Source organism: Channa argus, chromosome 5 (assembly GCF_033026475.1).
Source record: "Channa argus isolate prfri chromosome 5, Channa argus male v1.0, whole genome shotgun sequence".
NCBI classification, from domain to species: Eukaryota; Metazoa; Chordata; class Actinopteri; order Anabantiformes; family Channidae; genus Channa; species Channa argus.
This window is the reverse complement of record NC_090201.1, coordinates 14,459,791-14,473,878: the sequence shown is the minus strand read 5'-3', so window position 1 is coordinate 14,473,878 and position 14,088 is coordinate 14,459,791. Positions and strand designations below refer to the sequence as shown.

The 14,088-nt window shown below is 38.9% G+C and overlaps 1 protein-coding gene across 9 annotated transcripts in view; it reads left to right on the top strand.

Annotated features, from left to right (window-relative positions):
• Window positions 1-14,088, top strand: part of srgap3 (SLIT-ROBO Rho GTPase activating protein 3) — a 48,751-nt gene that overhangs the window by 13,252 nt on the left and 21,411 nt on the right. For all 9 annotated transcript variants that reach the window (XR_010914423.1, XR_010914422.1, XR_010914424.1 and 6 more), the window contains exons 3-4: window positions 4,323-4,485; window positions 7,464-7,526. Coding sequence is in view for 6 of the 9 variants with exons in the window: in XM_067504331.1 (XP_067360432.1) it covers window positions 4,323-4,485; window positions 7,464-7,526 (226 nt within the window). In the remaining 3 variants the exon portion in view is untranslated. The remainder of the gene's footprint in view (window positions 1-4,322; window positions 4,486-7,463; window positions 7,527-14,088) is intronic.

Here is a 14,088-nt window from a genome sequence, read left to right as displayed (position 1 = left end):
CAAATGCCACACAGTATACTGATACTTAAATAGACAGGAATGAGCTATGACACTCAAAATGCACATTTTATGCAAACCCTTGTAAAATGTACTAGACTTGTTTGAATAACTTCATCTAAATGTGTAAAAATGCAAAACAGTTCCCCCGTACAAACCAAAAAGCCAGTTAAGCACTAACAGACCACAGAAGAAGTGTGGGTGGGAGGTTATTACCCATATTTGACATGTATAGAGAATGTATTTTTAATATTTAATCATCTTGACACCCTTCAACAAAACTGTGACTGTGTCTTACTGTAGACAAAGTTGTAGCACGTTAACTGTAGATCGGTACTTCAGAAGCAGCCTAGTAACATTCACCTAGTTATATCTTTATGTTATTAAGTTGCATCAAAACAAACCAGAGACCAAGTCGTCCTGAAAGGGCAGATTTCTATATGTGCTGGATCACAGCCTACAGTCTGTCACCTCAACCCTTTCAATGCAGATTCATTAGCAAGCTGAATGTCAGATTGATTTACAGCTACTGCAGCTACAGCTACATCGCAGCAAACCAACCAAAGCTCATTTTGCTCTTTCACTTTACTTCATTTGCCACAGTGAAAAGAAATACCAAAGGGTTACTTAGCTTCTCTACTGTGGTTGCTGTGCCAGATAATTCACCGCTTCCTTTCTCTTACTGGTCCACAGCACCTTAGAGACAACAGCTAACTTGATTTAATTATGGGCCAGATGTTTCAGGGTATATTATAAATGGGCTTTATAATGTACCCCATTACATTAGAGTAGATTGGTATCATCTGTCATAGAAATATTCAGATGTAACCAATAGCAACATTAGCAAGACAACTCATGCAACATTGATGTAGAGAATAACCTGTCTGGGAGAGATAAGACAAGGCTTAGTGGTGTTTAAATTAAATTTTGTGTGTGTGTGTGTGTGTGTGTGTGTGTGTGTGTGTGTGTGTGAAGTTGTGTTAGTTTTTCTGTCCAAACAAGTGGATGGTTTGGGAGGAGCACCAAGAAAAGTGGTCTTCTTCACAGTGCCAGACATTTTTAAATGCACGGGCAAAGGGTTAAAGGTTAACGATATCTCTTGAAGTCTGGGTAGTTTGAACACAGGTGTTAATTCGCTGCTGTTGTCAGGTTGTCCAGCTGGCGAAAGTCTGCATGTACAACATCAGTAGATTATCTTGCGCAGTTTGTTTTTCAAATCTTGTCAAAGCCTTGTCTCTTTATTCACACGGCACTGTTTGCAGCTCTGCTCTGGCCCTTGTGCCTGTGCAGCTGTGCATTATCAAATATTGGCAGTGTCTCCAGTCTCCTCACACAAAAAAACTGCTAAATGATGTGCAAGTCAGCAATGTCGAATATTATATCATTGCTTAAAAATGGGGGGCAAAAAACATTTGAATGGCAAGGGCATTGGTGTGTGTGCCCCCTTGTCTTTTGAAACTGTATTGGGCTACTTCTCCTCCTCGTTGGCCATTTCATTGATAAGCAGCAGGCAGTGTGGAAGGGATAAAAAAGCCTTTACAGATTTAAGTCCTGCTTTGATAAAACACTCTTCTGGAAATTCTGGCTCACACACTTCATAGTCTCTGGGTGATTAGATGTTTGCATTCGGTGCAGCCAAGACTAAAGCAAAGGCACTGTTTTCTTCAATACGATACGACCCTCTTTGTTTTCCTATTCACTTACACTGTCTAGTCATCTTCATTCTCCTCCCTGCATTCATATATTATGCTGCATGAAAGTCCCTGCCTCTCAGTGAGTCAGGCACATTCATGCAGGAAGAGCAGAGATTGTAAAATCCATGACAGCCAGGCAGAGCTTTGCAGGATGAGACAGATGTGATAGGATGCCAAAAAGCTGCACTTGTCTCTTCTTCTCCTCTTTCTTGGCTTTTCTCTGGAGACCTTCAGAGCTCATTGTTTGCCTTCTGCCTGTTAATGATATTCTGTGTATAAATATCATGGATTGCCCTTGATTGCCCCAAAACCAATTCTTGTGATGCTCTCTATTGACCTACAGTATTTTTACTGGAAATCAGCAAGGACAAGTGGTTACAGGGTAAAGATGCAGCAGTGAGTTGGTAAATATTGTTCCTTAATGATATACACCTATCAGTCACAACACGAAAATGGTGGTCCTAATAATGTCATGGAGGACAAGGGTCAGAATGACTTCTCTGAGCTGTCTCCAGCTACACAGACACATACACAGCAAAATGTGGTACACTGTGGGCAGAGGTGGTAGAAGTACAGAAAATCAATGCTAATTTTTATTCTATTTTTGATTTAAAGCTCAAAGGTTAAAGTTGACCGACTAAGAAAACTTAGAAAATGTATTTTGTAGCAATCTTGAGAATTATAGTCCTCAGACTTTGACAATACCATACGGTAAATTTTCCCGTAGCACAGTATTTCTTGTTCTTAGTAAAATAGCTCATTAACCATTCACCGTATAGTTATAAAATTTTGTATGCTCATGTTCTAAAATTTTGATCCCTTAGTTTGTGAACAACACCATCATCAGATCAGATTTTGGATTTTTGTCATTTTGTTTTATGAGCATCTACAGTACTTTGAAACTACAGACACACATATCTCCTTCAGCTGTCCCTAAGCAGTGCTAAGCAAATGCTAGCATTTGCTAATTAGCAGATAAAGTAACTACAGGTGTGAACTTTATTCTGTGGCTGTTAGAGTTCAGGATATTTGCAATATTATGCTCACAGCTGGGAGCCTGTGTAGTTCCAAGCCCTAACGCAGAAACTGCCATGAGTGTAGTAACACACAACATAACACAACTGATTTTTGTTTCAGAATTATAGGTTACATAGTATTGAAAAATAAATAACCAGCTTCTGTACTCCATTCAAGTGAAACAGTTAATAGTCCAAAAGGAAAAGTGTCTTAAACTGCAGATTTACTGAGGACCGCAGTTCCACAAGTACTTTAAATCAACAGTGGAGGCTGGAGGATTTACCTCTGGTGTACAGTTGACACTGTTTGGGTAAGAAACTCAAACTAATAAAAGGGCAGTTGGAGCCTGGTGATGTGATAAAGCATCTCGGACCACTTTTAGGGATTAGCAGAGAGTAGAGGTACTTGTGTCCTAAAGCACTCAACCCCAGACAGCAATTATAGCCAGACGAGCTGTGTCCCAATCTTTCAAGGCAAATAGGTCAGTCAAGCAGAACTAGTACAAAATTAGGGATCGTGAGACCATAGAAATAGGCCTTCCCAGAGGAGTGAGGAAGAATATGGTCTACATTGGTCTACTGTGCATATCTCTATTCTGAGCATCTTCTGCATAGTCTGTCAGATACAGGGATTCTTTTTGACTCTAAGAATGACTGCAAAGTGGGATGGATTGATGCCTGCATTTCCTTTTTCAATTATATTTATGTAATTACAAATTAATTGACTTGATAAAACAGGCCGAATAATAAATGTGTAGATGGTGTTTACTACTACTCATGACCGCTCATCTTATGCCCTGCATTGATATTATGGGGAGGATTTTCTGGTGTTAGTATCCTGTTAGCCTGGTGTAAGTGTATTTAAGGGCAGAGTTAAGTAAAGGAATAATGGGGAAAGCACTCTGGAGAAGCTAGATATCAACTTCATTAGATGTGATTAGCATTATGGAAGCTCTCTGAAGGGAGGTTCTTTGATGTCAGTGCAGCTCATCTCTTTTTTTTCTGCTCCACACTGAAACCCTATCCCCCACCCTGCTCGGTCTCGCTCCCTCCTTTGCTCTCATTTCCCTCTCTCCCTTTCTGTCTCTTCCTCGGGTTTAGTCCATTGATTAATGCTCAGATAGCTGATCTAGACAAGGGTATGGGTTTAAAGGAGTGTGTGTGTGTGTGTGTGCGTGCATGCGTGTGTGTGTGTGTGTGTGTGTGTGTGTGTGTGTCTATCTGTGTGCCTTGGTGTTTCAATCCAAAATAACCCGAGGCGGAGACAGGTTAAACTGATTATGCATCAATCAGAGCCCATGACTCTGTGGACCATTATGGTCACCACCATTATACATTCAACCAATGGATGCCTTACTAAACAGTAACGGTGTTAGGATTGTGGTGAAAGAAGAAAGGAAATAATGGAGTGAGTGGGAAAGACACTCACATTAGCGGAAATGTAAAATAGAAAGAAAGATGGGAGCATTGTGACATTTCATGGCACAACAAGATGTCTTCTTTTTTTGATTATGCTCAATCTATGTTGTTCAGTTTAATAATAACTTCAAATGCTGAGTTCTTTACTAACGATGGTCTCTAACAATCATATATTCCTAATGTTTTTTTCCTTTAGGAAAGACCAGCACCTGCTTTCTACAGTTAACTGCTGGTACCTGGTGCTAAACCAAACAAGGCGAGAGAGTCGTGACCATGCCACACTCGGCGACATCTACACCAACAATGTCATCGCTCGCTTGGCCCAGATCAGTGAAGATGTCATTCGACTTTTCAAGAAGGTCAGTACAAATATCATCCCTCCGTCTTTATTTACTATGACTATCTCAGTAGTGCACCTACTGGCTTTACTTTGGAAAGATTTAAATATCTATCAATTTGGTACGAGCTTTCATTTTCTGACAAAAGAATATCCATCTCTCAGACATCTTCTACATCTTCTGACATTGTCGGGCATTCTAGTTGCTGCAAAGTCAAACTTGCAAAACACAAGCTGTAGCGGTTAAAATCAAAGCCAACTTTTTCCTTCAGTCTAGCCTTGCATGTTGACTGATGTTAGCACTAAGAAAAAGAAGCACTAAAAGCAACATGAGGACAAAATGGAGCTGCTACTTCTAGTGTGAGCAATTTCTGGCTCGCTGTCAGCACATAGCAGAAATAACTGAGGTCTTATCCAAACATCGGATCCCATGTTTTCACCTTGTAGGCCTTCCCGTAGGTGAGCTCCACTCTATGTACAAGGCTCCATTCACATATTGCTGTGTGTGTGTGTGTGTGTGTGTGTCTGTAGTGTGCGCAGATGCCTGTGTTTGTAAGAAACTGTGCCAGAGCTCCAAAGGGAAAAACATTCCATCGTCTTTTAGTCAAGAGCCTCAGGTATTTTTCTCTGTATTTGAAAATGTGAATTGTGGCTCAGCTGCTGCTTGCTGGAGGACAGAAAATTAACAATTAAAAAAAAAAAACTGCAGATGACGAAAACTTATTTAAGGGCTTTGTTTTTTTAATTTCCATTTTTAGATGTTGTGTATGTACTGTAAAGGTACACTGCACTAAAACCTAAATATAAAAATATAAATAAATAAATAAATAAATATAAATAATTGCAATTATATAAAACCAAATTGGGGGGGTTAATGCATTTGTCTTTCATAGAGGGAAGAATTTAAGGTTGTATATTCACAGGCCTTTCTTTAAAGGCTGTTAGAATATGACCTGCTGCAGCTCTTACAGCGTGTTGCATCACAGGGGTTTACTCGCTGGTTGAACCCTCCCTGCTCCCCCTGAGCCTCTGCAGTACATGCTGCAGTCTGTCTCCCTTCACAGCCACTGATGCATACAGATACCATTTACCAGCTGTTGGAGCCCTCCAAGGATTTTCCCCATTTATCACTTTAGTCCAATGCTTGTTTGGTTCAGACCGGCATGCAAGAAAAAAAACAAAGCAAAAACAAAAAATCCTCTTTGTATCATTCGTTTTTTTTCTGTCTTCCAGGTACCTTATTATAGTTTAAGGAAGAAACTGTTGGAGCATGATTTAACTTGATGAGTTCATTCTATGATGATTAATTTGTGATTCACTAGTATCAAGTTTTTGCAGGCACATTCATTATAGCTGATCAGGGTGTGGACAAAAATATTAACCTTCATCTGCTTGTGAGTCCCTCTGAATAGTGGGTGGGTGTGGCATGTGTTGCTGTTGGCAGTTTGGAAAATTGGACGAGTACTTGCCTTGTCTCTTTTCATTTACTCTTTGTCCAAGACAAGAATTCTTTTAGCACAGCTCCTCCTTGTTATATCGATCTGACAGAACATGAAACTTCTCATTATGATTCATGTGAAATTATCATTATGCATATGTTGCAGATTTGTGTGGAGAAAATAGTCTCTGGTAACACTGATTTAAAAATGTGACTAATGAAGCTAGTGAGCACAGAATTGCATCAGGAGTCTTAGTCTGAACATTGGCTAATTTTTAGGTCCTTTTCACCTTAAACAACTTTTACTTTCCTTCCATTTAGGAGCCTTTTATATCTAACAAGTTGAATTTGTTTTGATGGTTTTTAGATTTACCCTGTTTTCTTGTGTCGGGTCCAGGCAAACAGAAGAAAACAAAAGCCGAACGTTTGCTGCATTGGTGGTTAGATGGTGGAATTAAAGTGGGATGCTGCAGCTAGATAGAGAACCCAGGCAAATGGTCACATTGTTTTGAGTACTGCAACTCAACTTTCGTCATATGGACATTGCTTTTTTGTATCACCCTCTCTAAACTTCAAATAGCTGTGTGAATTTCAAAAAGGTGTTACTTCTATAATTTTTTTCCAAAGTGTCAGACCATTGCACTGAGATATGCAAATGCTCTGGGTGCATTTTCTCAACTTGAAGTCTCTTTCACGCAAACAGATGTTGTTACATTCACTATATCAGGTATTTCTTCTTCTAGCCCAAGTGTGTCCCACGCTTTAATCACCAAACATGCTGTGCAATGTAATGACTGTGAAAAAGTCAATTTGCTGTGGGAAAGATTAACTGTGCTGGTTAATATAGTGTTGTATCCGTTCTTATGAAAAAAGTCCACTAAATAAAAATTAGAATGGGACTTTTTTTTACATGTAGCTTCCCTCCCTGCACATCAACCATACACACCTGGTTACAACAATAAGAAATAGATTTTTCATTTATGTCTGTGGAAGTCTAATATACATTGACAGTGTTTTTATTTGTAAAAAGATTCACTAGGGACATGCACACGCACGTACATACATCTCACACGTGCACACTCCCTTTAAAAATGTACACACATACCTATGGGAAATAGGTAAAATTGAGTCTTTGCAAAAGTCAAAAAATGAAGTACAATATAACATGCTGTAGTCACAGGACATTAGTGAATGTGCTCTTGCTTGCAGTTACATATCATCCCTATTCAATAACAAGCAGATACTTTAAGTATAGTGGTTCTGCAATGGAGGCGTGTGTGTGTGTACACATTTGCAAGAGTCTGATTTTAGAAGTATCTTCTCACAACTTAAAAGCATCACTGGTGTTTGGTGATTCCCCGTCTTTTCATTTAAGTCACTAGGGTTAATCCTCTAATGTCTTTGAATGTCTGTTTCAGTTTCTGTGATCATCCATCAATAATTGTTGAGATATTGATCTATGATTCACCAAAGTCATATTGTCTGTGCAATGGACTGACTTTGTTGCAGCAGGTCACTCTTCAAACATAATTTGTTTTCACGCTCTTATTCTTGTGTTTCAGAGTAAGGAGATTGGGATCCAGATGCATGAGGAGCTGGTGAAGGTGACAAATGAACTCTACACTGTAAGTAATGCACTGTGTCTCCTACAGATCAATCTCTCATGCCTCTTCTCATCCTTGAGCTTATCCAAAGTTCTTTTTATGTATTTCTCTTTTAATTCAAGTTTTAGTTTGCTTATCTTTCCTATTTGTATATTGTGAAATATTTGTGCCTGTCCTTTCTTAAAATACAGTCTTTTTAGGGCCTACTATGAAAGTTTGTCTTTTTATTTTGTTTTTTTAAAACTACAACTAGAAAAGCAAACCAATTTACGGGTTTTACAGTATTTAATTGTTTGCCTACTTGGTACAAATGGGTAATTCACACTACTGGCTGTCTCTGTGAGGGCCTGTGAAATACCGAAACAGATGAGAGTATCATTGATTGGACTGTGTTTGAGAGCTCGAGGAGAACGAATAAGCAAATTAAACAATGTGCATCTTGTTTCCAGAAGACCATTAATTTATTTTAGATCACCTGTTCCATCTCGGCTGCTTTGTTATAGGCGATGCCACCACTTTGGTGTGTTCCTACAATGACCGGTTTCTCCAGTGGCACGTTTTCCATACCTTTTGTTGTTGAGGCAAAACGATCCTCTGTTATGTTTTGATTGGTCACTTTGGAAAAATGGTTACACCATTTTCTTTGTCTCTATGGGTGGATGGTGAGCGTGTGGTGCAGTGTATGGCTCAGCCTGAGTGGATCTCTATCTTTTTGTGTTTTTCAGCTTGGTGTAATTATTTCCACTTTCTCATGGTTTTGTGTTATTTTTCTTAGTTTTTGGGGGTGGTGGGGATTTTTCATTTGGTAGCGTGGCTGCCTTGCTGATTGGGCAACATGCCCGTTCTATCCTGGTTCTGAGTTTAAAAAGCTGACATGCCAACATTCAGTCAACCTTGTTCCAGCTGTCAGCTGCTCAGTGGAAGAGGCCAGTTTGTGGTGAAGTTGTAGGTTATGAGAGTGTGAAGTCTGCTTTCTGCATGAATGGTTCAATTGTCATTTTTATGATAGTACAGCAAAGGTCATTGATGTAGTGAATCTGGTTTAGTCATTTAAGAGACTTTCACCCCTGTTCTCCCGCTGGTTGATCCGGCTAAAAAAATACCACCATCTCCAATGTCCCACAGTTCATTAGGAATGATGTTCGAGCAAAGGAATGGGCAGTTAGTATCACCAATCCTTCAATTTCAAAATCGATGGTTTCAATTAAGTGGTTTTTGCTACATCAGAAACTATGTAAGATGGAAAGGCATTTGATCCGCTCCTGCGCAGAATAGTTTCTACTCAAGCAGGCTAATGACCGAGCAGCACCGGCTGCCTCTGGTACTACTGCAGGCCCCAGCCAAGCTGCATCTGATGCGAGCAGAGCTCCCTCAGCCCCGGGTGCGGCAGCAGCCTGAACCAGCAAGACTCCTGCTGGCTCGGATCTAGACACTAGCGAGGGCGGTGATTCAGTTATTGATTCTAAATGCAGAGGGGCAACTGTTAGTAGTGCTCATCAGCATAAGGAGAATAGCAAGCAGGTATCGAAGATAAACAGAAAATTTGGGATGAGGACTAATCCGTTTTTGTAGATCTCGATGATGAAAATGTCGAATGATGACTTGTTAAAGATATCACAAAAAAAAGAAAAAATCCTGAGGGTATGAGGAGCAGTGCTTAAGCTTTGAAAGAAAATTAAGCTGATAAATGCACAGTAAAAACTGATGAGCTCATGTCCACACAGGAGGAAGAACAAAGTGGTTATTCCTTGGCTGAGATTAGAAATTTCTTGCAAGACACCAAAGGATTTAGGCTGGTAAAGTAGAGAATTACTTCCCAGACCTCAAACTTTAATTCAGACAGACCCCTGATAAAAACCTCAGGAGTATTTGAAGATAAAGTGTTAACAGACCAAGACATTTTTTGCCTCAGGAAAGTGATAATAAAAGTAAAAGCTCAAATCCTTGAAGATGATGTTTAAACTGTTATTTCTCCTCCATTCTCTGACGTTTTTCTTGTTGGTGTTTTCATTAAGTCTTCTCCCCCCTCTAAGTAGACACATTTAATTTGAATGGAGCAAGAGATGAAGGAAAAGAGCTGGGATTATGTTTAAGCAACTTTCTTTCCGCGTGTGAAACAGAAGAAATAATCAAACGCCAACTGCTAAGTAAAAACTTTATATGAAAAACATTTGTTATTGTGTATATTCCAACTAATTAGGTAGAGAGATTAAATGTACCGAGTGCATTGTGTGATACAAGCAGAAATTGCAATAACAACGAGTATTTATTCCTGACAGGTGATTGTAACTGCACGGAAAACCCCATTTTAGACAGAAGTCACCAGGAGCCCCACCCTGTGTCATTATGCAGGTTGAGACAGCTAACAGAAGCACATGAGTTGGCTGATGTATACTTTTAATGAAAATCACAGACAGTACCTTTGGAGTCATAGGGAAGAAATGTAATATGTAATCAATGGACAGATTGGATCATTTTTATACTTGAAGTATTTATAAATTTTGTCACATGTACCCAGTTCGTTTTACTGATCACAGCCTTGTATCCTGTTCTGCTTTTATTAAAAATGTTACATACGAATGCATAGTGCGTATTTTACAATTTTAATACTTCCTTGCTACACGAGAATACTTTTAGAGCTGCTTTTGAATTCTTTTGGAAAAGTCAGCGTGTAAACATTATTTTAAATGTATACAACTGTAAGGTACTAGTTTTAGGATTGGACCCAATGAGATGCTTGACACAACTGCTCAGTTTAAATAAGGTTTATTATCAAATATAAGTTGGCAAAAAAAGGAAGGAGATGTGACAAGTTCGACTCGCTAGATGGTGCTGAACTCCAGTCTATGAAAGGACACAAAGATGAGAATCTTGACAGTGACTTGATGGATATGGTGTCTGAACACGAAGACAGAACTTACTAGAGTCAGTTGGAGGATGAGCGGAGTCTAGAGGAGTAGCAAAATTCTTATGGGGAAGAGTGGAGTATGGTCCTGGTAGAGAACGTAGCCATGGTGAATCTCCAATCCCTGATAGTGACAGAGCTCCAAAATCCCATTAGTGATATAATATGCAAACTACAAAATCCCTATCATAACTGCCCTAGTGCAACAGTCTCATAGCTCTGGATTCCATGAATCTTACGTGACACAAACATGGTTCTTAACATTGGTATGAGAATTCTTTCAGTGGATATTTACTTGACAGAGTCCTTGATACTTGATAATATCTTTGTTAACAATGGTGCACATGAAAAATCTTCAGTGGATATTCATTTGGTGAAGTCCTAGATACAGGTAACTTGAACACATGATGGATACTCATAAATAATCACATAGCTTGGTAAAAATGTAACATGGCATGATTAAAAACGTAGACATGACATGGTAAATCTTCACCTTATAATTACATGGTAACAAGGGGTTGTGAAAAACTTGATCCCTCATGGGCAGATAACAGTACTCATAATCCTGGTCATTCATAAGTTTGACAATAGAGAGTCAATAGGGAGCAGTTACTCACATAACCAAAGTAACAGGCAGAGTCAGGTCAAAAAACGTAGCATGCTCCAAACCGTAGATAGCAAAGATGATTTAGATGAAGGCTCAAAAGCTGCAGTGAGAAAACAGACTATCTGGCAGCTTGGCGATGGAACTGAGGAGGTATATAAACAGAGTGATGAGACCAAGGGAAGCTAATTGCCGGTGATCAGTAAAGTGGGGAAAAATGTGACAGGGACCAGGAAGTGGCTGCAAAATAAAAGTCTTTAAGGGGGAAGTGAAGTTGGGGACCCTAAGAACAACAATGGTGGGATATTGGCAAAAGCCAGATCAGACAGCTGTGTCAGCAGTACACTCGCAATGTCACGAAGGATACCACCAGATCCTTGAGAGATCTAGAGACTGAAATAGTAGAAATGCAAGGTTTAGTAGATTCTAGAGGAAATCAAGGGCTTTTAGATTAAATTGAAAGAATTGGCTCTGGCCAGCCTGCTGGGTGTTATGGCACAAGTAGCTCTGGTCAGATGCCACACAGATCGATGCTCCATTAAAGGTTTTCTTTGGTCTGGAGAGAAATAATGGACAGAAGAAAATCATTCACAAGATAAGGTGAAAAGTGAGGCTATCATGGTTGGGGAAAAGGTAAAGAGTTAGCTGCTGGTTTATTCTGTAAAAATAGAGGACTAAAATATTTAGTAGTGTTCTTAGGTAATGACCTGGACCTCAGCTGGACAATCCTGTCCAACTGGCTGCTCGGGTGGCAATGATATCTATACGAACCATCGGCCAGTTACTGGAATATTAGAAGCATAAGCTCACAGAGCACGAGTGTAGTGTGCACCCGTTTGATAGGTTAGTTTGTTGTAATGGAGGAATTTCTTAGTAGTTTTAATGAGCTTTTTTCTAAACAGGTTTTTATCTGCAGATTTAATTACTCTAAAAAAACATAAATGTCATCTTTTAAACTTCCTTTTGGGAGAGGCAAAAATGGCAGTGTATGTGAGCAGGAGGAGGAAGGTGGAGGAATCTTTAGATATTGAGGTGAAACTTCTCTTTGTTAAAATGGTGAAATCCAGAATTTTAATAGATTTCAACTTCTACAAAGCAAATGATGATCTGGACAGTTTCCAGTCTATCTGGTGTAGGTATGATCTTAATTGTGTTTCTGCTGTATGTTGAAAAGACATAATGATTTTTTCATACAGTATGGATGATGATAAATAAAGGTTTAATCTAAATTCAATTCAAATTCTCTCTCTGTCTTACTTGCTACTTATTATCAAGTGGGGTGCCTGTACCCAAAAATAATTATAATGTACCCATTATTAATATTTCTTCATATTTATAATTTCAATTTGAAGTAAATTGTCAAGTGAATTTTTAGTCATAAATCTGTGAGACTGTGTTGTGCCAGATAACATAAGCAAAAATCACACACAAGTTGTGATGGATGTTTCTAATTTCCATTGTTTTAGCTGGACTTTTTCACTTTTGTTTTTGCGATCTGCATCTATTTACATTTGTATTTTTTGCACAGCAATAACTGAGGAACTGATTTGTTAATAATGGGATTTTCTGCAGGGAACCTTGCAAATTGGCGGACGTATGTTAAAGATAAGGACACACTGTACTGATGCTGCAGTATTACTCTGAGATGAGTTCTTATTGAGGGAGGCTTAGTGCCCAGAACTGGACAAGTTCCAGGCAACTTCAGCAATCTTCTGCCCCCTGTGCTGAAACAGAAGAGATGGCAGTGCTGCCTAATATGACTTATTCATCTGTGCAATGTGATGAAATTCGAACTATCAAAGGGCAGAGTTGGCAACTCTCTCTGATCCTGCCATCTGTACATTTGGACGCAGAAACGTGCTCTGTGTGTTATGGGGTGCATATGAAAACCAGAAGTCTCTTAATGTTTATTACATTAATACATATTTTAAAGGACAGTAATATTCCAGATAGAATCCCAGATATTCAATTACCTTTTTAAATTTTAACCAATGCTGCTATACAGTTTGTGGTTTTTATGTTAAGAAGTGAAAATACAGTTACACTCGCTTTCAGAAGGTTATGCCTGACAGGCATTGCCAGTTTGGTTTCCAGTGGAAGGGTGTATTTCAGGCTCAATGTGGCATTCAGAATCACTTGTAAATTGATAATTATTATGCTTTTTTGCAATATATTTGTTTTATCCCTTCTCTCCTCTCTGGCTGAGGACAAAGCTGCATAATAAAAATCAGATGGTCCCACATTTTATGCTCTACTTGGCCTGAGCTACAGTCTGGCTGAACATTAAAAATCCAAATGTGAATATATAGCCTTGTTTTGTTTATTTTTTTAAATATGAGAGTTAGAGGAAGTTGCTTGAAAGCACAGCTAAGATGAGAAATGTATTTCCAAAACAACAAAAAACATCATTTCCTTTAGTTTTCATGCTGGATAAAAAAAGGACATGTAGAACATTTTTGACACCTAACAGTTGCTTTCATTTCTCACTCTGTCGCATCTATCGGGGTTCCCTTTTCCCCTTCCTCCTTTTTTTTTTTTACCCTTCTCACGAAGATTAAGCACAGCGCAAATAAGGCTGACCCTGCTAAATCGGTAGGGAAGGAATCTTCCTACATACAACACTATTGCACTCTCATGTAGCAGTAATGTTGTCTGTTGAAGGAAAGAAGACTATTTTTTTGATTACTGCACCCTTGTTAGTACTTGACTGTACAAAAATAGCTAAATCGATAGGACGGCCACATGGTGATTGCCTTGTGGTATTTTGGTAACAGTTTTCATTGCCAAAAATAAGTTTGCTGAAGGAAAACAGTGAAATCCTGTTTGGGTCCCTGGATGCTGATTGAAACATAAGGGAGAGATGTGACTGCTATTGTTCAAATATTATATGATGCTGCAGCATGAGCATCTAGTGAGAATAAAGATCCTGTTGTCTGTGGCTTTGTCAGTAGTGCTAAATCTACAATCACATATAAGAGCAAAAACCTGAATATCTGAACAGTCATTTCCTGACATTGCTTGCAGCAATGTGGCTCTGTAAATTCTGTTTTCTTTGCTTTAATATATGTTAATTT